Source organism: Scomber japonicus, chromosome 2, assembly GCF_027409825.1.
Source record: "Scomber japonicus isolate fScoJap1 chromosome 2, fScoJap1.pri, whole genome shotgun sequence".
Lineage (NCBI taxonomy): Eukaryota > Metazoa > Chordata > Actinopteri > Scombriformes > Scombridae > Scomber > Scomber japonicus.
In genome coordinates, this window is record NC_070579.1 from 24727310 (window position 1) to 24754782 (window position 27473).

At 38.1% G+C, this 27473-nt stretch overlaps 1 protein-coding gene across 1 annotated transcript; it reads right to left on the reverse strand.

Annotated features, from left to right (window-relative positions):
* Nucleotides 1–3261: 3261 nt before the first annotated feature.
* On the reverse strand, nt 3262–26503 carry grb2a (growth factor receptor-bound protein 2a). Its single transcript, XM_053326738.1, has 6 exons — nt 26407–26503; nt 24620–24708; nt 10076–10173; nt 6520–6642; nt 4752–4926; nt 3262–3470 (listed from the first exon to the last, which is right to left on the reverse strand). Exons 1-6 carry the CDS (start codon nt 26501–26503, stop codon nt 3462–3464), a joined length of 591 nt encoding a protein of 196 aa, XP_053182713.1. The 3' UTR covers nt 3262–3461.
* Nucleotides 26504–27473: the final 970 nt, after the last annotated feature.

Below are 27473 nucleotides of genomic sequence, written 5' to 3' on the forward strand. Positions count from 1 at the left end.
ACACTTGGCAGTTACAATGTAGAGCAATAGATTAATATTGTACATAGTTTAGAGGTTGGGGGTCTTCCTCCTGTGTTCACTGTGCCTCAACCAGATCCCATTCAGAATCGGAGTCTCAAACCCTCTCTGTGGTGATGAATTCATAGAAAAACACATAATGGCCTGGGGGTGCTTAAAAATGATGGTTAACACTTTAACCTTCTGGCAATCTGACCCACGGACATAGCCCTGAAAATGAAGCTAATGGTGTTTCACTGCCTTTCTCTTAGAAAGGTGGAAGCTTCATTATACTCTCTACAGCAGCCTACAGCTAGAAGGCAGGAACCATCAGTCTGCCTCTCCTTACTCTAATTAATGATGCTCTCATTTCAAATCTCACAGCACATTTTATTGGTGTGGCCATGTGGTGGTGCTAAAAGCTCAGAGATCTACAGTGTGCATTGATTATGTGTTGCCACGTTTTGCATTGAAATAAAACAGCACTTTGTTTGGTTCATTCATTTCAAATCTATTATTTGAGACAGACAATTGAGGAGAATGAAGAGTCTGATAAGGTACAGTATTTATTATCTGCACAACATTAGACCCCTTCTCTTATCTCACGTTTCAAGCAGGAATTAAGAAGTGGAAAATAGGGTTTTCAGGCAGGCTTTAAACTCAGCATTAGCTTGGTGAAATGTGAGAGTTGTTCAGTGATAGTTAGAAATTGGAACTGAGGTATTCATCACCTCACACAGTTTAACATGTACAGGCTTGTTTTTATGATCTGTGTAGCCTGAGTGTATTGTATTAGCCTCATGGATAGCCAATCAAGTCTTTGTAAAACTGTAATGAATGGCAAAATAAAAGTTAGCAAAAAGGGGTACATCTGACTGGGGGGCTGTCCTAATCTTGACTAAGAGCCTCAGCAAAACCATATGCTATAGTCACTATAAGGAAATTAGTTAAGGGCTGTAACATACTTTCCAGCAGACACGGTTGCAGGGAGGTTGGAAGAGCAAACATCAGTGAGTGACCATAGCAACCAGAACATCAGGGTCTGCTGACTGAGCCCTGTGAAACAGTGGACCTAGACTGGACTTTTTTACAAAGGTCAGACAGTAAATGCTTAAAAAAGACTCAAAACATTATGCTTCATGACCTTTATGCCTGAATCATTGCATGATATATCATTCATTCCTGTAGCGCAGCATTAACAAATGATCAAGTCACTATGACTTTATGTAATTAGTTAATACTTAATCAATAATCAATTAATGAATGTTAATTCACCGTTGCTTTAACAATTCATATGCTACAAAATAAACAGGTTCCATATGCATTTGATCAGCCTTTATTTCAGTATACTCTCTCAGAATTATGAACACATTAAAAATCAAACATGTTGCATGCCTGACCCAGTTGTCTTTATGTCACATTTACAAGTTGTTTGGAGTGTTTCCCTGGCTATGGCCCTGTGTGGTTGGACCATAGCTGTACATGCATATTAAAAAATTTTGGACAATGTCATTGGAACAATGACTTCTTCCTGCTGTATTCATGGGAAAACCCCTCATTGTGATTTTTCTTTTCTTTTGTACTTCACAGTGAAATCAGCTTTGAGCTGCATGTCAGCTGTGTGTTTACTGCTCACTACCAAAGCATGAACTCCAGTTCCAGCAGAGGCTCAGGGTAACCATGGAAGAAATACATTACAGTATAGGACATGTGGGTGGAAGTATGGTGCATTAGCTTTCATCCCCGTCACAAAAACAATGAACCTAATGTTCCGTTTTTTTGCCAATAAAGCACATGACCAAGTCGGTGCAAAATGCCTTTCAATCACATTTTATTGTTTTGTACTTGACAGTTCAAACACAACCAACATTTTAAACTACAAAACATTGTATTTTACTATCCATACACATCCATACCCGCTCTATAGATGTGATTGCAGGTCACCACCATGCAATTACACATAAAGTTATGCAGTGCTGTGAAATAATGAAGGATATCAGTGCAGAAGATTGACAGGAAATAAAATGAGAGTTGCCGGTGTGGGTGAAAGAATCTCTAGAAATGATTATTTCATCTCATGATTTGTTTTGAAGAATTCTCAGAGGCTGCCAGTCATATGTTACTTTTGAAGTTTGTTACGCAATTGACAAGAACGGAGGTCTTTCCCTCGATCAAACATGACATTATGAAACCATTTCTTTGCAGTCTAGAGTACCATTCCTCATGGGAAGTGAGACACTTTGCTTTTGTTAGAAATTCTTAGAAAGTTAAACACAAAGGAGTAAATGTTCATGCACTTTTAAAAAAGCTGGGTAAAAATGTGTATGTTAATAAAAATAAAATGCTCCTCTCATACTAGACAATGTACACTAAAATCAAATTCACATGCAACAGTTTGTCATGTAATTCTGTAGAGCAACACTTCAGTTACAGTTAATCATTTACAAAAAATACATCAGTACTTACAAGTAACGACTTAGCAGAGAAAACCCCATAAAAAGTGTCTCCTTCAGTGGAATTATAAAAACATTGTGAAAATGAGCCCTCCATGATTATTTATTAAATCAATTCAAATTCTCCCTGAAGACTGCAACATTTCATGTCTCAAAAAGCATTCATAAACAAAGGTTTTCTCTCGGGAGGTCATTTCCATTTTAGCAAATAACGAGATATGTAAACAAGGAGCAAACAAATCCAGTAAAATTGTCACTGTACGTCAACTGATTTTGATAGTACAAAAGGTGTGCTCATCAGATAATATTTGAAATAAAAAATATCAATAGAAAAATGTTCTTTTCACTGAAGATATGAATATAAATTGCATCATTGACTCTTTTTTTGATGAACACCATCAGACAGATTTTCAACTGACAAAACAATCATCAAGGATCATCCCATTATTAAAATTAAACCCCCCACACATTACATAATAACAATAATGGTAATAATAATAAAAAATCCAGCATCCCCAAACAGGGTTAATGTCTTTGGTCAACTTGCCACTGATGTGTTTTTAGCAGAGATGCCCCAGTGGCAGGTTGTTTAAGTGTGACAAAACAAACAAACAAATAAACAAAAGAATAGTGCATCCATAGAATAAATGATTGTTATTGCCACCAAATTCAATCAGCAGTATGATTCATCCACACAAACCCAGAGACCCAACCCTCTTTAATTTATGCTCAATCCCTGTAGAGTTGATAAATAACAGCTTGCCCGCTCAGCTCAACTCCTTCATCTGTCCCCGCAGTAATTCTTCTTCTGTCTTCTTTTATTCTTCTTCTCTTTGAAACAGAATAAGCAATGGCACTCTGCTTCTTCAGTGAAGTTGAACATTGTCAATATTAAAGACAACTGTCTTTGTCAGGTAAGGTTACTTTTGATATTTGATTAGGTTCACATAATTGCAGGGGAAAGTGCTGGTCTGCCCATTGCGTGTTCCTTTCCACCAGCTGGCATGAGAGTTATGTGTTCTACATATAAAAAAAGATACAGGAGAATAAGAACAGTTTGCTTTAGCGACTACTTAGCAGTTTGTTCTTCTGCACAGAAATCAGTCTTTTTTCAAATCAAAACAGTGTTATCTAGATATTCATGATTTGTAATGCTTGTTTGACACTGAATAATATATTATCTTTTGGAATTAAAACTCAGAAAATACAACTACACTATTCTTTCATCCTCGAATAATTCACATTTGAATATAAAATAGTATCATTTTACACTATAAAACTAGTAAATACAAACAAATCTTTTAAGATGGGGTAAATATCTATGTGTGGGCAGATGAAAATAACTACTGTGCATAAAAAACATTGGATGACAGTAAATCCATCCCCCAATAACAGCCATGAGATGTGGGTGAATGCTTTAGAAAAAAACCCAAACAATCTAATCAAGTCTAATAAAAAAGACATTTTCATTGGATACAGTTCTATGTTGTAGGACACTTTTGCCTTGACCCGATATTCCCCTAGAACTTGTGTACATGTAAATGTAATTACATTTTTGTTAACATTTGGGTTTTTGTTTTTTTTACTGTGAACCTTTCTGAGCATACTCTGGCACCTAGGTTTGTGAAAGCTTTCAAGCGTGCATATTAAAGCGATGGTTTGGCGTAATTTCGACCTAGCGTCATATGCACCATGAGGTCTATCTAATCAGCGCCTCAGCCCTTTTTTTCATTTGGTCGCAAAATAATGGAGTTAGAGCTATCAGCCGAATGGCTTACTACAGGTGCTAACGGGACCAACAGTGTATCTTGTAAATTACCCCACTACACCAGGAGTTTATTAAAATAACACTTACCTGATGGCTTTTACTCTGCTGCTACTGCTAAAGCTGTAAACATCTCGCAAGATCCCGCACAGCACATCTAGAGATCTGTGCGGGATCTTGCGAGATGTTTACAGCTTTAGCAGTAGCAGCAGAGTAAAAGCCATCAGGTAAGTGTTATTTTAATAAACTCCTGGTGTACTTACAAACTTTCCAATGCATCAATTTATGAGTAAAAATCCTATTTGTACTACAGTAGAAGTTTGATAACAATCCAGGCTTTATCAGTGGGGTAATTTACCAGATACACTGGTGGTCCCATTAGCGCCTGTAGTAAGTCATTCGGCTGAGAGCTCTAACTCCATTATTTTGCGACCAAATTAAAAAAAAAGGGCTGAGGCGCTTATTAGATAGAGCTCATGGTGCATATGACGCTGATCACTTTAATGCTCTCGATGTGTGTATTTGTTGTGTTTGACCTGCTGTGGCTGGATCTCCTCCATGTCGCGAAGCATGATTGTTTGGCTGCGGGACACTGAGCTGGTGTAGTGATACTCCACAAGCTGGTTTAGTGAGTTGAACTTAACCACCCACAAGAAATACTTCCCCGAGCCGTCGCGAAGGACCTTGAAGTGCTGGACATCATTGCCAGTCCTGTGGAGGATGGAAAGAATAAAACATATCATTATTAATTCAAGGATAAAAAGATTCCTGAATAAACTAATAGCATCATTAAGGATTTCACTTTCCTTTTAATTTAAAATATGATATGACAGATGGTTCACAGGAGGAAAAGCATGAGAACAATGAACAAGAACAATTAACCATTACCAATCAGCAACTGTTACAAACAGCAAGGAAATGATGTGTCAAATAGAATACTAAATCATTTCAACCATTGAAACATGTTTTAACCATATTATTTCTTGGAGATTAGAACAGCCTTAACCTGAATGATTTTATAATCACCATAGATGTTTGAAAATAAAAAAATGGTTATTTCAGTAACAACCGAACAAATCATAATAAATTAATCAATTTTTCCACAAATTTCAATTTTAATATTCATCTTGGCCAATTGAGACTATTACCTAATTTTCAAGGGATACCTGAGTGCATAAACAATTTTAATCAAAATCAGCATAGCTAAAAAACTAAATTCCAATTAACAAAATATAAAGCAATTGAAGAAAATTCAAATGGAAAAACAAGCAAATGTAATTAATTTAAGTAATAAAAATGTTTTGACAAAGTAGTTAAAAGATAGAGGATTCAGCTTTCACAAAAAAGAAGTCAGCCTTAAGAGAAAACAACACAATGTTCTGTTCACATTACATTCATATATTAGCATTAAAGATGGCTCCATACAGGTGTCCCAGTATTTCATGAGAGTGTGACAGTGAGCCAGCATGCACTATACCAGCACTACAATACCAGAGTGCAGGCGGAAAATTTCTATCAGATGATAATCAAACAGCAACAGAGTGGAAAAGCTGTTAACTTAAAACATGGAGTCATTGAAAACTCCAGTGTGGGTGTGCAGAGCCTTGACATGAGTTTCAGTTTATTTGGTCAATACAACTCAAAAATAATAAAATGGTGCTTCATGGCAGAGCAACAGCAATGCTTAAGATATCTTTAAATCTTTAAAAACATCCACTTGTATTGTTTTTCATATGCAATAGTTAATCAAATGAGATGTCTGAGCACTGATGAGAAATTAGCAACATCTTATGCCAGACATTTGAATGTAATATCACCTGATTAATCTTAGTTTTGTCCAGTGAATACATTTTAAATAATGTGATGTTTAATTTAAACCATCAGTCATTTGTGTGCATTTGAAACAGGAATGTTCCTGAGATTAGATCTGAAAGTAAGTTTTGATCTTGGAAAACGGTGGTTGGGAAGTCAAGGCTGCAAGACCTAGACAGATGAAATCACTATGGTAAATAGAAAACTCCCTTGTTGCCTCTGTCTTTCTGTCTTTCTGTCTGTCTGTCTGTCTGTCACTGTGGCAATGTGAGGGAGAAACTGCAACCTTTCAAAGCATAAACATTTCAGAATGTCACACACAAAATGATGCTATTTATGTTATTTTCAGGAAATGGCAAAGATAGATAGAGATCATCAATAACTCCAAGTGAAAGGACATAGGAAAAAAGAAACATGAGGAAAGACAAAGTGTGGGTTCAACAGCTAACTGGAATTGCTCTTCAAGGTGGTGTACTTGAAATGACAACTGACTTGACGGAAAGGGTGAAATCGCCCGCAGTGCTTTCACTCTCTCGGATGAGAAAGGCGCCATTCACTCTCTGTTTACTCAGTAGTTCTTCAGCTTCGGCTCGACGAATCTTCCCATAAAACCACCTGTCAGTAAGAATCAGAAAAAAGAAATTAGGTAGGTACAACACATCTTGAGCTACTTTATCTATGAGACAACTTTAACTATATTCACTTCAATGAGGAAATATATGACTGTTCTTTCATTTGAAATTCACAAAATGGAAATTGAATTGAAATGTTTTAACTAATCATCTTGTAATGAATCACTTCAGTTCTACTTTCTAAATATATAATTATCATGCAGTATGCAGCACTGTAAAAGGTTTCCCCATATAGATATTTTATAGATGGATCATTTTGGTATTTATGGAAATAACAACCATAAATACAAAAGTTAGATACAATCACAAATACCAAAAAGTAAATTATAGAGTAGAAAACAAATTCTTATATGTAAATATAAATTAAATTAAATATCCAATTATCAAAAAATATAATATATTGCTAATAAAAAAACCCCCACAGAAATAAAAGTAAATTGTACAAATCCTGTATCACATTAATACATAAGTACAACAACATATAAATTGTGTTATAATTTGTTGGTGTGACTCATTTTACTTTTAGGCTTCCACAGCTGCGCTCAGGCTCTCAGTATAGAGACCTGAGGTCAGTTTACCGCTGCTCCTCTCCTCATCTCCTACTTCTCTACTTCTTGCAGTGCTTACTGCTTGTGTTGGTCAAGACCACACTAAAGTACCACGAATAAGTGATTTCCAATTGAATAGAACTGAACTGAATTTGTAAAGTAATGTAGCTTATGACACTTTAAGTCAAATAACATGGCATTAAGTAATATACTGGTTCAACAGTCATAACATCAAAAGTCATACTTGGGCCATCTGTCAGTTAGCAGCATATCTATAAAATGATTTAAGAGAACTCAATAGAGTTCTGGTAGAAAGTAAAGACATAGGCCAGAGAAGAAGTATTAAGTGCTTAAAATAGACATTTATAAAGCACTTTACATTTCAGCTCCTAACAATACTTGACTTATATAACAATTTCCTTTTGGCAGTTTGATTAATCTCCTTGTTTATTGATTCAGAACGTGCAGTAGCTTTGTTTACACAGAAACCCTGACAAGTACGGTTTGCCAAAATGTAGCTGCATTCCAATTTAAGGTACCATGCAGATGTGTCCTTCAGAAGAAACTGAAAAACCTGCTACTCCTGTACTCATGACACACGTTTTAGAGAGTAAACACATGGTATATTTGGGTAGCCAATGTCATTAAACTCAAATTTGAAAAAAGGCAACAGCAGTTCACAGTATGAGCTGTGGCATTCCACCTCACCAAATGATAGACAAGTGACCAAAACGTTTTCAGGTTAATAATGGTAAATATATTGATATGGTTCCATTCATCTACAACACAGATGCTCCTCTTTCCATTAAACAGATACAGAGAAGCTGTGTGAACTGTAGTGCATAGCACCTACCACCAGAGATCAGTCTCTGCTGATGGAACAGGCAACTGAGCAGAGAAAGGTGGCCACTGCGAGTGGTATGGAATCATGCAAATATCGCCACATGTAACTTTAAATACAAAAGCAGTTTATCTCACATCATCATCATCTCTGATACCAACATATCCAATGATGTGTTGGTATCTGCCATGGCAACAAGTGCCATCCAGTAAGAATCTATGGAAGAAGGGTGCCTATCCTATGTCCTATCTATTCATTATTCTACAGGCCATAAGTATTTGAACCCAGCAAGACATGTCTAAGTAGGCTAACTGCATATTACACAGGAAGCACTGTAGACTAGACAATGGCACACAAGTTACAATGAGTTCTATCACCAGCAGCTCAGCTTTTACTTTTTTTGTTTAGTTTTTTTACACAAATACCATCATATATGAAATATGAAAGAATACATATCACTCAAGTCTAGTACAGACTCTACACACACTACACTGATGACATAAACAGATATTAGGATCCATACCTGGCTTCCATTATTTTCACTATGTGAGGTTCTTTTGGTGACATGATGGGATTTTACAGCCACATTTGTGGACGGAATTTAGGGTTGGATGTAGAAAGCAGGATGTGTGAGACTTGCAGCTGATATGGTCTTGATAGGCTGCCAACCTAAAAACTGCCACAAATTCCTAGCAGGACAACACTCTACAGCTACAGAGACAGATTTCACTCAAGCATGTCACCATACTAATATTTGCTTATTAGCATTCAACATGACAGCTAAGGTTGGTGTGAATATAATTAGTTTTTTATGAGAGTGGACTTTACAGTGAAATAGGAGACATCTTGTATCCAGCAGTTCAATTTCAGAACTGAAAATGAGAAGGACTAGATGCCATTTTAAGTATTTTCGAGTGGTAATTCTACTTTTTTGTGGAAAAAAATATCAGACACAGACTATTGTTCTACACAGTATTTTATATTGTCTCAGGGGATTCAAGTAATTTTCTTCAGCTGCTTTACTGTTTCAGTGCCATGGTGATCAAAAATCTAATTCAGGTCACTTTTAAAATGAATCTTTCAAAATATTTTAAACTTCAAGTGAGTTTCCTGGGTTATTTACAGAAGGCTATATATTGCCAAAGGGAAACGTGAGACACAAGCTCAATCAGAATATTATATCCGGGCACCATAGGGGAGCATTCCATGCAGATGGAGGGATGGTGTGGAGCTAAAGCCAAAAGACACCACACGGGACTGATAGATGTCCAGGCTAAGCCAAAACACTGCTTCATCAGGCTTCTTCAGTTTTTTCAGACTACACTGTTGCACCAAATCCTCCCTTACCTTTACATGACAAGCAAAAAACAGATGATAGGTAGCCTGGACGGACATGACCTTGTCAGGTCTGTAACGTGAATAAGTGATGCACACCCAGTGTCTGTGCAAGAATCCATCACTGCCAATCCATTCTTACATATACTCAGTTTTTGGTGTGTGCAGGAATGTTATGCTCATCTTCTACAGAGCTACCATAGAGTGAATTTTACAATATGGTGTATACAGCTGGTGTAGAAACGAAATTGTGAAGTTTAAGACTCACACACACAAACTTATCATCAGACAACTCGTGAAGGACAGAGAGTCACTCAGATAACTGCTGCTCTCCATCATTTATTTACTAAGGTGTGTATGCTTGAGTTGTTTTTCCCTTAGACTGCATTTTTTAATGGAGCAAATGACTTTTGTACAAATTTGTTAATAATGTTTGTTTGTTTTTTAAAATCTTATGCCAGTATGCATGTGTGCTTCATTACTGTGTTTTTACTACTTACTGTCATGTTATTGTTTCCCTTTGTCCAAGAATTTCTGCTGAAGGGGACCATAACAGTGACCTTGACCTTGATACTATACTACTACTACAAATACTGAAGCTTCTGATGCAGAACGATGAAGCTAATCAAACAAAAAATGCTGAAATGCACCAGTTGAGTAAAATCTACTGTGAAAGGTCAATCGTGACTTACTTGTGTGGTTTGACTGTGACATAGTTCCTGGGAATAAAGCCTTCCCTCCCGTTCAGCTCTGCTTTGTACCAGTTCAGGTCAGAACTCTCAGTCATAATCTGCAGAAGTGATAGAGAAAAGAAACAGTGAAATTGCAGGACCACTGCAGAGTAGATAAGTCTTGGCAAAAGGAAATTATCTGCAGGACTGCAGACTGCAATTTCACTCCAAGGGGCAGGTGTATAAAAACCTCTTTGACTTATATAACTTTAAATCACACTTATTATAGACACTTAAATTACCTGTTGCATAAACTTTCACCGTGGATCACTAATGTAAGACTGATTTAGAGCAGCAGAGCATCAACACATTTTACACCTACTGAAAAATGTCTGCTGGAGGATTACAATGTTGAAAAGAAGTGTTATTTACTAGTTTTATCCAATTTAACAGAAATCTGAAATGACACCAAGTATGAGAGAAAATAACTGAAAAGGTGAACACCATAAATCCAACAACTGTTTGAAACATCAAAGCTGTTCAGCAATTGTGAGTAAATTGAGCTTCTGTGCACTTGCTTGTCTCAGTGTTGTGCTGCTATTGGGTCCTACCACCTCCCACCTCCACCCGCTACAGTTTCCTGTAAATTCAAGCAGGAAGATTACTCATTCATTCATTCATTCTCATCTCTCTCTGTCCCCCTTCTTCTCCTGCTCTGGAATTAGCGGATTCCTTAAAACCTGCAGCATAGGTCCTTGGCAGGTTCGCACCAGGGATGCTGGGATTATGTGGCATGTGCTTTAACCACTCAACTACCAGCTCTCTGTTGCTGTCTGCTGTCATTTCAGTGTGAATCGTCACCACCCCATTCAAGTACTAATTCATTTAATCACATCAGCTCAAATCTGAGATCACCAGAAGCACACTCCTCTTCTCATCATCCAGATCCCCTCCCCATTCACCTCCATCTCATCATGTCTATGCAGGTATAAGGTCACCAGAAGCCCACTCCTCCCCTCACCATCCAGATCCCAGTAATCCCTTGTTCGTAACCACCACCAGTGTCTAGACTCCATCAGGGGATATTCTGCTATCTCCTTCACTTTCCCCTCATAAATATGACGAGACCACGACTATCTCCTAATTCAAATATTTTTAGGATTTCTAAAATACATTTCAGGAGTTAGGGTTAAACCATCTTCTTCACTGTTGGATTATAAGTGCAAAATGCCATTATTACTGTCAACTTTATACAACATCATGAGACAAAACATCAGAGTACAGTCTCTTTACAACCCATACTGATTTAAAAGAGCTATTTTGAATTCATTCAGAGTTGGCAGGAAGTTTCTCACACAGGGTGAGTGATCTGCCACCAATGGTGACGCAAATTAAAGTCATTTATTTGGTATGTCATCCCCGAAGGGACACAATGTGCGTGACGTTCCACTACTGGAGTAGTTTTATGCTCTACTGCTAAAATTAGATTAGATTAGATTTCTTTATTTGTACCCGCAGGTACATTTGGCTCGCAGTGAGAGACATTCATACAAAACAATACAATAAATAAAAAACAGTAAAATAGTCACACAATTCGTCATCATCCCATGCTGCCTCATAAAGTGCATTTAACATGTAAGGTGGCTACCCTCAAAGTGTATGGCATAAAGTGCATAAGTGCACTCATCATCATATCATCATCGCCATCATCAAACACAATCATTATCAACATCAACATCAACATCATCATCATCATCAACTCCACAACTCCCCAACCATCATCAAGGGATCACTATTTCTTATTAAGATGTATGATGGCTGCAGGGACAAAGCTAGACCTGTGCCTTTTAGTTTTGGTCCTATGTACAATGTACCTGCGGCCAGATGGGAGGAGCAGGAAGTCACTATACAGGGGGTGAGACCTGTCCCCTAAGATGGAACTGCAGCTGTCTTATATACAGACTGTCTTTGCATTATTGGACACTGCCTTTGTTGAAAATGATGGCATGTGATATTAATGAAACAAAAGAGGAGGAACTCAGTTGGGAGGGCAGTGCAGCACTCTGACAGCCTGCTATTCATTCAAACTGAACTGAATTGGCACCTGGATAGTATGGAATTGGGAGAGAAGTATGGTGTCTTAGGCCAATAATCCCTATACAGACACTTTTGTCTGTCATATCATGATTTTTTTCATTTAAGAGCACAAACCCAGGGAAATCTTGGAATGAGTACATCTATTTTCAGGCTAGTTTTAACATGGATTGTGTATACATTTGTACTGTATAAGCAATGAACCCTATCCTCAATCTGTTCCAGTCATGTGATAACTGCAAACCCTTTGGCTTTTCAGAAACACTGAAAAGCATAAGGCTTGTACTCACACTCATGTTTTTTTTGTACCCGTGAGAAATAATATACACACTGTATGCAACATCTGTCCCATTTTCTGTTTTTTGCTCTGTGCCAAGGGCAAGGACAAACATTTAAAAAAAGATGCTCCACTATGGAAGAACATCTAAATATATGTGAATTCATATGTTCAAAGAATGACATTGTTTGGAGGAAAAGTAAGTTTTTACCCTTTTATAAATGTATGAAGTTCATAAAATCTGAATATCAGAAGTGTGTACAAGTGAGGAAAAAAAACATAGTACACTTGAGATTTGTTTCCCGATCTGTGCCTCAATTACTGCTTTTATAGCTTACTATCAATTCTACAACACTGAGTAACAGTGTGTGAGAACAGTGTGATAAGCATGTGGGTTTATATCTGCTGCTGCATATGTGTGTGTGTGTGTGTGTGTGTGTGTGTGTGTGTGTGTGTGTGTGTGTGTGTGTGTGTGCGTGTTTTATTAATCAGCTCTGCTTTGCTTTTTCTTTCTTTTGGCCAATGAATATCAGAGCTTGTGTCTCTCTAAAAATTACTCACAGAAAAAATTATTATTTATGACACTGATCCTACAAGAATGAAAGGTCTTGTTTCCAAAAGACTGGCCCCAGGAGATTATTAATACATGTCTTAAAATGGGTCATGTCTTTTTCATTTTTATAATGATGTAGACCGCAATGAGTCCCTCCAGCTTCCTATCATGTACTTTGAGACTAGACTGATGAACACCCACCAACCAATTGAAACCCGAATATACAGAAAAAAAGACTGATGAGGCGCACACACACACACACACACACACACACACACACACACACACACACACGAGAGTACAAAGACAATAACCATTTTCTTTATCAACAAACACACACAAACACACACAATAACTAATTCACCCACGCAGCAAGATTATCTATGAGCAATACAACAAATCAAGAAGGAGCACACACCTGTGAATGCATGCACACACAGGCACACACATGCACACACACACGCACACACACACACACACACACAAATTGCTATAAATGGTGATTCATCCAGTCTGTTTGTGTGGGAGCTTTAATAAGCTGAATGTGGTCTTTGACGACATGACACCTCATATCAGAGACACCACAGTGATAAAGCAGGAAGGTCCTGTGAGCCCAAAACACACATCTAAATCACAGCAAGAGCTAGATATAATTTGCATGCTGCAGGGCTTTGGGGGTCATAATGGCTCAGAGATTTACCCATCTGTGATGTGGAGTAAATGAGAAAGGACAATAAGTCTGATAAGTCTCAAACTCATCAAAGTTATTTTGAAGAAAGTGCTTTGACAACAGGAAGACAGACAGATAGAGAGATAAAGTCAGGTGTGGGGGGGGGGGGTCTGGGGGAGTCTGGGGGATGGGTTAGATATTCAGAACAGGTACAGAAGTGGATGCAGTTCTTTATTTATAACAACTAGACATTTGTTTAGAAACATGCTTCTCAATTCCTCACTGCTTGGACCTGCAGCACTTCCATCTACATAGCTGCTTATGACTGCATTAACAAACATGTATAGTGTTTACAAAGTAGAGAACTACTGTCAGTGCTCAAAACTGTGTCAGGTTTCATTCATTAATAGTAACACCAATAATACCGTAGACTTTAGTTCTTGGGAGACTTCAGTCTGGACCATAGTTTTGGACCAGCTGACCCGACTATGGAATCCTGGAGCCACACTGTTATAGCATGGCTAAAAGTATTTACAACAAGTACCTAATCAGTTTTTGACAAAGAGATGTGCATCTAAAAACTGCTAAAATTACAAAACAAACAAACAAACAAACAAACAAACAAACAAACAAACAAACAGCAACAACAAACGTTTAAGCTTTTATTTAGAAATATTTCAGATGTTTTTTCTTACTCTAATTACATGCCAAAAATGACCCAAACCAATGAGATAAATTGGAAATGTAACTAAAAACAGCTGCCTGCCTAAATCCTAGCACTGGACACTGGAGTCAGTAAAAAGGACTACAGTGCATAAGGAATTTGGCATTCAAAAATTAGAAAACAAAACAAAGCAAAAATGAATATAAAAAAAGAATAAAAAAGGATTGACACTGACGCGCCTGACCATGATGTTGGCCTTTAAATCAGTCTACACATATTTTTGTCGGTTTTCTTTTTTAAAGGGGAGGTGATCTAATTCTAGTGTGAATCACCTCTATCCTTTTCTATTGTGTCTGAAAACACAATGCTTTTCAGAGCACTGTGGTCATGTGATTTTACACATCACATGCACACACAAAAGTTCCACCAAAAATATAGGTCGCAAATGATTATTCATGCCCTCCCCCACTTTCAATGAGCTCCCTTCACCTGAACAAAGAAGAATAGAAGATGAGGGCAGTGGAAGCTGAGAAAAGGGAGAGGCGAATTAGGGCAGGAAAAAAAGGGGGGTTTGCTAGAGTGCCACTGGGGATAGGTTTAAAATCATTGAATAGAAATACAGTGTATGGAATTTTGGACATGAATTACCAGACAGACTGAAAGCTACAGCTTATAGAAAATTCAAATCTTACACAGATTTCCACAGATGTCCCTGCACTTTTATGTTTTCTAACTGGCAAAAAAGAAAAAAGAATTGGGAAACCCATTTTGAATTTCAGTGTTTCCCACAGATCTGAAGGCAATGTGTGGCGGTAGTCCGGCGACCGACGGGGGGGGGGGGGGGGGGGGGTTTGGTTGGTTGGTCGGTTTCGGTAAACCGGCCGACGGGGGGGGGGGGTGATCTCGCTGATGGAGACACACGCGGTGTGCACGGAGGGGAGGGGCTGTGTGTGTGAGCGATGTGAGAGAGACGCGTGAGTGACAGAGAGACGCAGGGAGAGCAGAGAAAGGAAAAAGGAAATGCAGCTTAACGAATGCGATGCGTATTTTTTAATTAGCGTTAAAAAAAATAATAATAACGAAACGCAATATGTGGCGGCCGGTGTTGAATCTGTGGCGCACCGCCACGAATTAGTCTATGTGTGGGAAACACTGAATTTAATCAGCTCAGCTCAGACTTGAGTAAGGAAAGGGAAAGGGGGTGAGAGAGGGGGCACAGGGAGGGAAGATGAGACAAACAGCATGTTTATGAAGTCTTATTTTATATCATTTTCACTGAGGTGTAGGGAGCAGGGACAAGCAGAATCCATTATGACATTCACAGCAGACACAGCTGCAGTCTGTGTGAAACAAATGTGAAATGGTTTCTAATTTAAGTCAGAGAGCATCAGCTACTTACTGTCTACTCTGTTTAATGATACTTTTTTGTACAACAGAAAATCATTATTTGACTTTTGCAAGTAAATACAATAACTTTAATAACAGCTCTGCAACACGCTACAATTCATCTGATCTGCATCACAAGAGGAAAAAGGAGGCTAGAAAGATTGACAGAAGACATTCCTCATCCAATGGAGTCACAAAACCTTGAGACTAATGCCAACGCTCTGCATTTCAACCAAAATAAGTCCATAAAGTGCAACAGACAAATGCAATGTTTGCAGCACCTTGCCTCCCATCCAGTGGAACCAGAGTGAGTTTTGAAGTGGGGTGACATCCAGCTTTAGGATGATGTAATGGGCTGGGGGAAAAGTTCACCAGCTCATTACATCATCCAAACATTCAAAACTTTTTCCTTTCAATCTCAGCCTAGCCTGACGTTTTTATACAACAAAAATATGGTAAGAAATATATGAATATATTCCCTGCTCTCATCAGGGTACTTCCAGATCAAGACGGTAGCAGCCTCTTTTTTTTTTAATTCAACACAAATGAACATGTTATTTTGGTAGTAAAATTAAATGTCTATGTCTCATAATGCTATAACCAGTTTTCTAAAAACCTGGCATGTCAAATGTTTGTGAAAAGATACTAGACACATCCAGTACAGATGTTTGACACATCCTGTCGAAAAAAAAAAAGTTTCTTTTAGACAGATTTGGCTGAAGGGAGAGGTGCATTTGCATGAACCACTTTGCTTCTCCCACTTCACAACATTTTTTTTCGTGGGATGGTAAAGTTTTGATCCATCCCACTCTGCCTCTCATTAGCTGTGGCACTAGTGCTCCCATCTCATCCAGGATTTAGGAGAGTTTCAGAGCCATTAAGAGTTTAATGAGAGGACAAATGTGCACAACCAATTAGATTCAAACTTCTTGATCCAGGATAAATTAATACATACTAATCTGTGCACATTCTTGCACTATTGTATATAATACCATATCATACAGCAGTGGCAGCGAAACTCAAACATGAAAACATGAAAGAGCCAGTGTTGACAATGTCACAGCATCATGTTCCGTTTAACCTTATTATCTCGGAGATGCAGGTGTCAGATCCAGACTGGCTTTTAATTTAGGATGTAAAATTTCCTGGTGTTGACCACCCCTGGGGCCAATTATCGGTTTAGAAAAATCTGCCAGGCCAATAATTTGTTCGGCCCCTACAAAGTAGCATCCCCATCATTGTTGCCTTACAGCTTTGTTGGTAATGTTGGGAATCTTTTGTTCATGGTCACACACACATTGCATGGCCTGCATGTTACAACAGATTCAGAGAAAATAGCTTGTCATTGTTGGAGTTTATCAGCACTGTGTATCAGCTCAGGGCTTCACTTGGAATTAACCAGTATTCATTGAAGATCAAAAGATATAAAAGCTATGTGAAAGAAGATGAGGCACATAATGAATATAAATGAATGCAATAAGAAGTCTGACATAATTACTACTAACAGTCAGATAGCTACTGCACAAAGTAGTACTATTAAGTATATTTTAGAATAATACATCCTATTTTGAAGGTGAGTGAATAACAGACATGAGGACTTCATTGAGTTTCTAAATCTGGACAGAAACTTTTTTTTTTTTAAATTAATCTTGTATGTTGTATTAACTTCATATTTTAATCAGCCTTTCTGGCCATAAACACTTTACCCCTGGTATCAGACTAACCACAGAAACTGTTGAGAGCCCTTGCAGGGATTATCAAGATTGACCTTGTCACCTGCTCAACATCAGCTGACAGATGATCCCGCATTAAATGGATGACGGAGGGGCACTGAGGTCATTTTGGCTTCCCCAGCAGCAGGGTTCCCAAAGTGTGGCACTTTTTGTTTGATTGCTTTAATAAAAGTTCATTCTATTGCTGTGTCCTTATGAGTGCTAGTGGCTTTTTGAAATCCCAATTACAACTGCAATCCAGAGCTAATTATTAGTAGTACAGTAGTGAAAATAGTTAATTAAGTTGAACTTATTATCCACAATACAAATGTATTTTGGTAGAGGTGCAGAAACTAGACAGCACAACTACAGAAGCATTCCACATACACCGGGTATTATCCAGAAGTGATGCCTTTCTCTCTAGCTAATATTGTTATTGATGATTTCTGGTTTTATGATGGTTTATGTGTGTTTGATGTGTAAAGACCACAGATATTATGTTTGTGCTTGCCTCTGCTTGAAGGAAAACCAGCCACTGGGTGGCAACACAAGTCAACAACAATGTAAATAATAACTTCAAAAGGGATCCTGCCCTTATTAATGTTTTTTATGTTTTTATTGATTAAAATGGTAATAATTAAACTAGAAACCCACTCGAACAAATTTGCACGAGCTATAATGGTGCATGGTGTACACTTATAGTTCAGAGGTAAGTGTAACAGCAGCCTCATGTGACCTTTCAAGAATGATCCCTTCTAGTTCATCACTCTGAAAGACACTCATTTTACATTAAAAATAGAGATATTGGATTTGTGCTTTGTCATCCTAAATGTAAGAATCAGTAATAAGAGTAGGTCAGTAATAAAATGTGGGATCAGTACTAGGGGAGCAACGATTAGTCGACGTTGTCGACAAAAAGCGATGACAAAATTAACCACCGACAAATTTAATTGTGGATAATTGTCGGTTACGTCATCAGGCGTGTTTTTCGTGCTTTGCGTAGCGGTGAACTCCAGCAGTAACAAACAAAAGCAGCTGAACAATACACACCGCAGCATTACACAACTTAACCCAACTGTGAGGTGAAGAAAATAACTTGGTGCTCAGTCTCTCTCACCTCAACAACGCTGCGTCCTCTCAGTGTGTTGTACAGTGATGACTTTCCCTGAGCTAACTGGAGGCTGCTCTCCCTGCGGGAGACTGTGCACACCACACACCACATGTTCTCTACATTTTGTCACCTCTGTCTCAAATATAACAGTGGTGCTGTAGTAATTCATCTGATTCAGTGTCAATATGGGCAGCCACCATCACACACACACACACACACACAAAAAAAATCGTTTTTCCATTGCTCATTTTCGTCAATGATATAATGTCACTGTATGGATCGGTTTACCTTGTTACAGTGCATGCCCTACTTCTAGTTTATGAACTAACAGCTTCTACCTGCTGAGGTGTCAGTCAGAAGTAGGAGAGGAGCAGCAGTAGGTTGACCTCAGGTCTCCACTGAGGAGTTTAGCACACCTAATTTTCTAGCCTAATGATGCAAAAGTTAAAATCAGTCAGAACAAATAAACCACAGTTCATACTGCTGTATAATAATGTCAAATCAGTCTTGACTCTTAGTTGACACTGCTAGAGGATGGTAATATTGATGTGTGTATAAATGTGTTGTTCTATTTGTGTGATATAGGATTTGTGCTGTTTACTTTTATTAGCAATATGTTATAATTTGTAATAATTAAAATAACTTACTTATAGAATTCTTTCTATTCCTTGTACTGCATTTTTTGTATTCATGATTGTATATCATTTTGGTATTTATGGTTGTTATTTCTATCTATTGATATATATGGAGGGCGCCTTACAAGCTAGAACCACTGATCCGATTAGTCGATTAATTGTTTCAATAATCGATGACTAGTTGACTATCAAAATAGTCGTTAGTAGCAGCCCTAATCAGTACTATTATAAGATGTGTAAAAGGAATGTGTTAAGTCTATTAATGTGTGTGCTCTGTGTTCTCTGTCTACATTTTTTGTGACTGGGTTATAAAGGTGTTGCATGACCAGCTCTGTTTAACGCTGTCTGGAGCTGAACGTAGAAAAAAGGTTAACTATTTATATAATCTGATCTTGTTGGAATCTAAACTGACTGAATGCACATCATTGGAATTATCGAACACTCAAAGTCAATAACCTCTAAACAAGCTGCTCTAAACAAGGTATTATTGTTTTGTTTTAGACATTAGTTGATTGACAGAAAATTAAATTGACAATGAAAACAAATGTTCGTTCCAGCCCTATTTTGTTTCTTTGACAGGTTTGGGTAGTGCAATTGGGTAGTCATTTTAATTGAGTTATGTGTAGGCTTAGGCTAAACATTAACTTTGTTAATAGAATAATATAAATAAAGAAAACAATAAGAAAATAAATTACAAATAACAAAATCTCTAAATAATTATTTAATCTAGGAGGTTAGTGATGTTGTTCCCTTTGAAAATCACAGAGGAAAATACAGTTAGTGAATATAAAGCAGAGCATCTTCTCTCTGAAAGTATTTCTGTGCTGCTTAACATTCAGACAAACCAGCCTGGGGGATAAACAGTAACTCAACTGCAAAAATACATTTAACACTGAGCGTCAACAATGTCCTTCTGTGGTGTAATAACAACCAAGTCAGTGCTGTTCTCCTCAGACTTATCCATATGAACTACCCAGGTAACTGAAACTGCCAACGAGCTAAGGGCTATAATTTCATCCTGTATGGTACAGTGTTTCAGATAGGACAGACGCACTGTGAAAGATTGTTTCTTTTTTTTTTCATAATTTAAAAACCGAAAAGTAAAATAAACTAATTTGAGCAATTGTTTGTGACAACAACAAGAGAAAGCAAATGTTATTGAGATTGAAATAGCAATTACCTTAAAGACAGAGGGCCACAGAGAGTTGAGCAGACAGGAAACATTTGTTCCAATTGTCTTTCAACCCAAACACTGTTTCTAAAACAATAGAGCACTTCCTGATGTGGAAGGCTGATGAGTGTTCTTTATTTCACAGCTCTACACAGGGAACTTGGTCTGTCTTTGGCTTTGGTAGGCTTTGGTAGCAATATGTGAATTACAGGTTGGTGCACTAGTTAACAAGGTCAAATGAATTAATGGTTTTGGAGAGGGACCTGTGAAACCAGCTTTCAACCAGTGTGATGGCTCTTCTAAAGCATTCATTTTAAAAAAACCCAATCAGCTCTGAAATGGAGAGTATAAAAGGACTGTTATCCGTATCTAATTTCTGTGTGTTAAAGTGAGAGATCTTTTCAGAAACAAAAACAAACAGCACTTTGGCACATTCATAATAGAAAATGCCTTACTATTCATTAAATGTTGGAAGTTTGGGGTTTACCAATCTGCTGCACCTCTTCATTAAAACAATTCAATGCATCTTTTTTTCTAAGGGTCAGGGTGGTAGATAGACATACAAATATTTGTAATATTAATTATATTAATATATCAACATTTGAAATCATTTGATACGTCATCAATAAATTGATCTATATTTACTTTTTTATATTGCCAGATTGTATTTAATTTGGGTAAGTTTAATTTTATGAATACAGTACACAATCGAATGATCAAACCCTGCTTTTAAAAAATCACAAGAGGGCTCACAATTCTTACTAAAGTTTAATTTCTGCAGGTAATAGAATTCATATAGTAGAGTCAGTATGACTTCTTACAACACCAGACTTCCGCTTTATGACAACTGTATGCAAACAAAAAACTAATATTTTTAGAGCGAACCACACCAGAAACTTGGTATGTAGTGTCAACATCCAAAAATTAGCAGCAAAAATAAAAATAGAAAAGAGTAGATTAATTTTCTAAGTCAGCAACTATATCTCAAAAGAGTGTTGTCATGGTTCATACTGGAAAGTCTTCATACACTTTGTGACAGATAGCTGGCTGAAGTTAGCCAGTAGTTACTTGTGCTGGAAAGTTGACAGAGGAGTTTATAGAAGACATGAAGACAGCTTCAGCAGCTTTGTGGTTCCTGAATGGTCTCTCATTGCCATTAACCCAGACACTCAGTGTGAAGGTGAGTACTTTACTTGAAGCTCCCCAAGTCTCCGTTTAACTGAGCAAAGGACCGATGTCTCTTCGTCAGGTCAGCACTGTAATCCAGGTATATGAAAATGTGGTTCTCATTGTAGATCAGCTTTCTTTTCATGAACAAGTCCAAGGATCTTTACTTTATCCTGAAAGAGTAACAGCTTTATCAGGACAGCACTCAGACTGAATCTGTCATTCTGTCAGACAGCAGGAGTGCGATGAGCCCTCTTGATAGCCAGCAGAGTGGCTGGAGCAGGTCCATTACTTTATCCATTAGGTAAGAGTTGTCTTTTTCCAGTTGTTTGACTCAAGTGACGGGATCATTCAAGTTGTCCTCAATTTCTCTGACATACTGTCCCAGTTGTGAAACATGTTCTCCCAATGTAGATAATTGATGGCAATCAAAGGATGACAAAGAAACACTACAATACTGTGCCACCCCTCTGAAGCTACATACAACACTTAGTCAATAACCAGATTTCAGCTCATCTCAAAGGCTGGCTAGAACAAGAGAGGAAGTGCAATACTCAAGATTGCTCCTCTGTAGTACTACCCTGCTGTGATTGAGCTTTTGGTGTCAGCACAAGGAAGGACATGTGAGACTCACACATTCCCAAACTTATGAAGCTGAATGGGTACATCTCTTAAATGCAATTTCAGATCGATTTCACAGCCCAGCAGGGATTACATGACTGCAAGAACTCTATTTTCAGAGAAAGTGTTTCCAGTGCAGTATCATAGTCCACTACAAAGGGATGCTATGTTTTTCTCCTGAACAATTACTAAAGCTTTACTTATGAAGCACTGAACATATTTAAACTAAAAAACCCAATAAGCAATTGCTCTGCCTCTTTGTCTTTTATGGATGGAAAAATGTTGTTTTCTTTTCTTGCAAAAAAGCATATATTTCTTCTTTGTGCATTGAAAAAGCATTTGTATCTTGTGGAAAAATGTTGCTCCTTGTCCATGCAATCTCAAGAAGCTAGATAACTATTTATCACCTATTTGCTCAAGGATACTCAATTGAACATCTCTTCTTTTACTTTGATTGATTTATGAAAGAACACACAGTGATGAATAATACATAATACACTCAGGAGGAATACATTATCTTTAACTGTACATCAATGCTTCTTAATTAATGAAATTAAACACATTTTAGTGCATCACATGCAAACCACCTTTTCTGCAATTTGTGAAGAGTAACTGAATTACAGGATATATTATATTTCATTTAAAATGAAGACATTCACAGTGAAAGGCGTATTGCCAAAACCAGGCAGCTATGAATTGTGTGTTTAAGAGGAAAGACACAGAAGCTTCCAGTGAATCCAGGAAGGACAATCATAACAGCCCCATCCTATGTGGTCTATTATTAATTTTGGAACAAGAGAGGCAACATTCCTAAACCTGCTCTGATAATTTCTCTATGCTCTTTTTATCCACTTGTCCATCCACCACTGAACTTGTGCTTCACCTCCCTATCTAACCTCCTCCTGCTTGTAACAAAGTTGTCTCAAGAAGTTGACAGACAGAACTCAGGACTGGACTGGAGCTGACTAGAGCTCTAAGATCAACATCCTTATCATCATTAACCACCCTGCAGCCAATCTCCTCCTACAGACAACTCATTTGAGAGAAAAGTAGAGGACTGACAGTTTTGGCTCATACTACAGCAATAAGGTTTCTAGTTGGATCTGGTGGCTCCAGCCAAGATGCAAAATACAATTTTCTGCTATATATTCTGATTGGGAAATGAAATGTGACAAGAGTCCAGATGCAGTGTTGTATGCATTTTTGTTATAGGTGTAGTAATGGCTGGGAAAATTGTCAAATCAATTGTATGATTTTACATCACTTTCTGATAGTAAACAGAAGACATCTCAGGTTGCATCTTGGGCTTTCTGAAATGGTGATCATCATTTTTTGTCATTTTCTGACATTTCTGTACCAAACAACACCATACAAAATAGCTACTTCATTTTTAGACCAAAGATTGTGCACTGTGATATAATATGTCTGGGGAAATGTCTCAACCACTTGCAAGCCTTTTGAAATTGAAAAAACAGAGCCATTACTTGCATTCCCTGCATTTCCACCAAAATGCATAGTAACAACAGTATACCTTTTCGTAAGGTTAACGGGCAATGCAAATGGCTACTGTATATGACCACATTTGTGGCTTCCAAAATATTTCTCATGCTCCATTTCCCCATCATTGCATGCTTCTATTGAATCTCTGCTCCAGTTATCTTGCTCAATTTGTAACTGACCCTTCAAAAGTCAGAGGAGAGTTGTCCAGTAGCCCAAACTGGAAAGTGTTTTCGATTGTTGAATGACCCAAATGTTAACAGCAAACAAAAACTTTTCATAGCATGGCAATTAAGCTTCAATCAGCACATACAAATATATTACAAATCCACATCAGGATAAATAAAGGTTTTTTTGGGAGATGGAAAAGTTTTACCAACAGATTAATCACTACTGTGAGTTGAAAGAAAAGTTTTGACAAATTTGAGTAGGAATGGGAGAGGTTACTGCCAGATGCAAGCACACACACGCACACAACTTGGTATTTCACCCACAGTAGGAAAATCAGATAAAAACAGGAGGAGGACACTAAAGACTTCCTGTCCGCCCATCATGAAAATGTTCTGTTGGGAAACTGATAGCTCAGCTGCATTACAAAGTTTAGACAGGAGATTACATGAAAACCTACCTGCTCTCATTTTTCAAACTGACTGCTGTAAAGCTATGCACCACTAGAGGAATATTACTGTACACCTGTGGTCTATTGTATCAGTATCACAGCACATCTAATAAATTGCTTACACCATGTACATCATGCAACAGTTACTGCAACAGCTGAATAAATAAATAAATACATTTAAAATAGAAGATGCATCCCACCATAACAGGTTTAAGCAAAACAGAGCAGGAATTAAACACAAGTACATCTATTTTATATGCCAAAGTTTCATGCTAAATAGACTACGAATGCTACAAATTAATTAAAATACAGCTAAGTAACACCAGGCTATCGCTAGAAAATATAGATTAAATGTTTGTTTGCTTTTCAGAAATGACAAGAGACTTACCTTCAGTTGCTGTCCAACCTTAAAACTCAGTTCATCTTCCCTTGTCCCATTAAAGTCGCATAAGGCTGAGGCCTCCATGGAGTGAGAACCTACAAACACCGTTTAGAGATAGAGAAAACAAACTAAGCGTGGACGGTGTCTTTCAAGTTTCTATCAGTTATCCTTACAGCACTATGAATACACTATTGTACTGGGCTACACGTTTCTCCCACACTGACCTGTCCTTACTCCTGCAGACGACAGACTTCACTTTACAGCGACTTTCTCCTGAGCTTACCAAATAATAAATTATTTATAGTACAGTTCGGTGTGTTTCAAACTGAAGTTAAATTACCCCAATGAGCCAGCTACTGTATTTACGGTGCTGCCGCGCCCAGACATAAATGGTGATTGAGTGTGACCGGTGGAGGAAGGAAACCATGTGATTGGCGTTTCCTTTGGCCAATCATAGAACGCGCTCTCATTAATTAGCCAATAGTATTAAGAGGGGAGGGACCTACCCGGTAACAAACGGGATGCAAGCATGGTGTGTGTTTCTGACTAGCCTTTCACATACAGGTTATAGCTCAGTGATTGGTCTCTGTGGTAACCACACTAATAGCCTACACAAAGTGAAATGGGAGTCTTGTGCTAGATAAATTGTGCTAAATAAATACATAAATATAGCCTATACACAAATAAATACATAAATAGATGTAGAAATGTAAAATTAGCCTTTTCACAACTAAAAAATATGTATTCATTTATTTATTTATTTATTTATTTATGCATTTATATATTTATGTGTGTATAATTTATTTATTTATTTAGGCTATTGTTATGTCATTTGTTTGTCCTTCATAGTGTAGGCCCTTGAAGTGGAAATTGACGTTTACTTTCACACTATTTGGGCAATATGACTGAGGAGACATTCTTATCCACTCCCAGACTGACAGGGTTTTGTTCAATGGCTGAACTCTTTTACTCATCCTCAACACATTATGGGAAAAAAAGTTTGTTTGGGATGTGTTTGTGTTGATTTGATTGATATGTGTTTGCAGTCTCTGTACCATGTTTGAGGAGCTGCATCATTACATGTTGCATTTGTGTGGGTTCTTGGACTGGTTTATACAGTAATCAAAAGTGATGATGTGTTTTTGGTTTCATGGTTTTCTGCTGCTCTGGGTTTTCCTCCTGCATCTCTGATCTGCTTTTCCCTCCACACCTGCATTATCATCCTTAGCCATGTACTGTATCTTCCCAAGCCAAGCAGCTGCTAACTTCTACCTAATCTGAAAGAGATTGTGAACACATACGCTGCCGATCCTGTTTCGGCTCTGGCTGTTAGCCTTCCAGTATGTGCTACACCTGATCTGCCATGCCCTCTGCGGCCTCTCCTCCATAGTCTACACCATTCCATGCGGTCCTCCTGTCCTGCTGACCTGCAGAACCCCCTATGCCAGCAATTTCATGTCCCTGCTCAACTCACTGTCTCCCAGATCTCTAGCAGTTGGTTGTCTCTGTTGACCCCTCACACAGCTTCAGCAGTCAGCCACTTCTGATGGCATCTTACCAGACCTCCAGTTGACTGTCCCTGCTGATGCTCATCCAGACCTCAAGTTTGTTATCCTTGAGGACCCACAGCCAGGCTTTCTAGATTGTCAGTCAGCCATCAAGTGAGATCTCCAGCTACCCACCTCTGCACTTATGTGGTCTGCCTCTCCTGCACTCCTGAAGCCATATCTTCTGCTGCTGTTTGTGCCTTTCTTGGCCTCCAGCGAACTTCAGTGTGGCTCAGCCTTCATTACTGGCCTCCAGAGTGGCCTGGCCTTCATCACCGAACTCTAGGGCAGCCCTGTACATCTGGTCTTCCTCTTGGTCAGTAGCCCAAGTGACATCAGCCATCTGTCCTGCCTTCCGGTTGCCCCCCAAGAGGACTTTCCCATCTGTCTTGTCTTCCAGTCATCCTCCTGAACAACTTCACCCTTCTGTTAAGCCCCCATGCTGACTGCCTGAGGCCTTATGCTTCATCCCCTTGTTTTGCCCCATGGACACTTGCCCTTGCATTTGGGCTCATCTACTGCTACTCTCTTGAGTACATGCTCTGAATACCTCCTCAGAGAGGCTTCAGAGATGCATCCTGATAACATGTCTGCAGCCAGTCATTGCAGATATTTGCTCATGAAAACATACTTACATGAAAACTAGTAGTCATAGGAACATTTGATAATTACACTAAAAATGCAGACATTTCTCTTTTCTAGAATGGCACTTGGCTGCTGAGATTTCTCTTCTGATGTAATCTTTTTGTTCTCTGAGCAGCACAAAAATAAATTCTTTAAGATCCAATTCAATTGAATTTTATTTATATAGCACCAAATCACAACAGAAATGATCTCAGGGCACTTTTCACATTGAGTCTGGACCTTACTCATTTCATACTCATTTCAGAGACCCAACATTCTTCCATGAGCAAGCACTTTGCAACAGTGGCAAGGAAAATTCCCCCATAACGGAAAGAAACATTAATCAGAACTGGGCTGTAGGTGAACAGCCATATACTTTGACTGATTAGATACTGGAAGATATCTAAAAAAAAAGCTAGGCACAGAAAAGTGGCCATTTAGGGAGGGTGAAAAAATATTTTTTGTGTGATTTTGAATTGGTCATTTAACCTTACATACTGTTAATATTCTAACCCTTCAGAGTATGCCCTCATGATTACCTTCTCTCTGTACCAATTATATGAAACACAAATCTATTTTTTATTCATGAATACTTCATCAGTCATTAATAAACATGATAAATCCTTAATGAAACTTTCAGAGAGCATGTATTCTTTAGGTTTTACATGAATTGCTTACTGAGAAAAAAA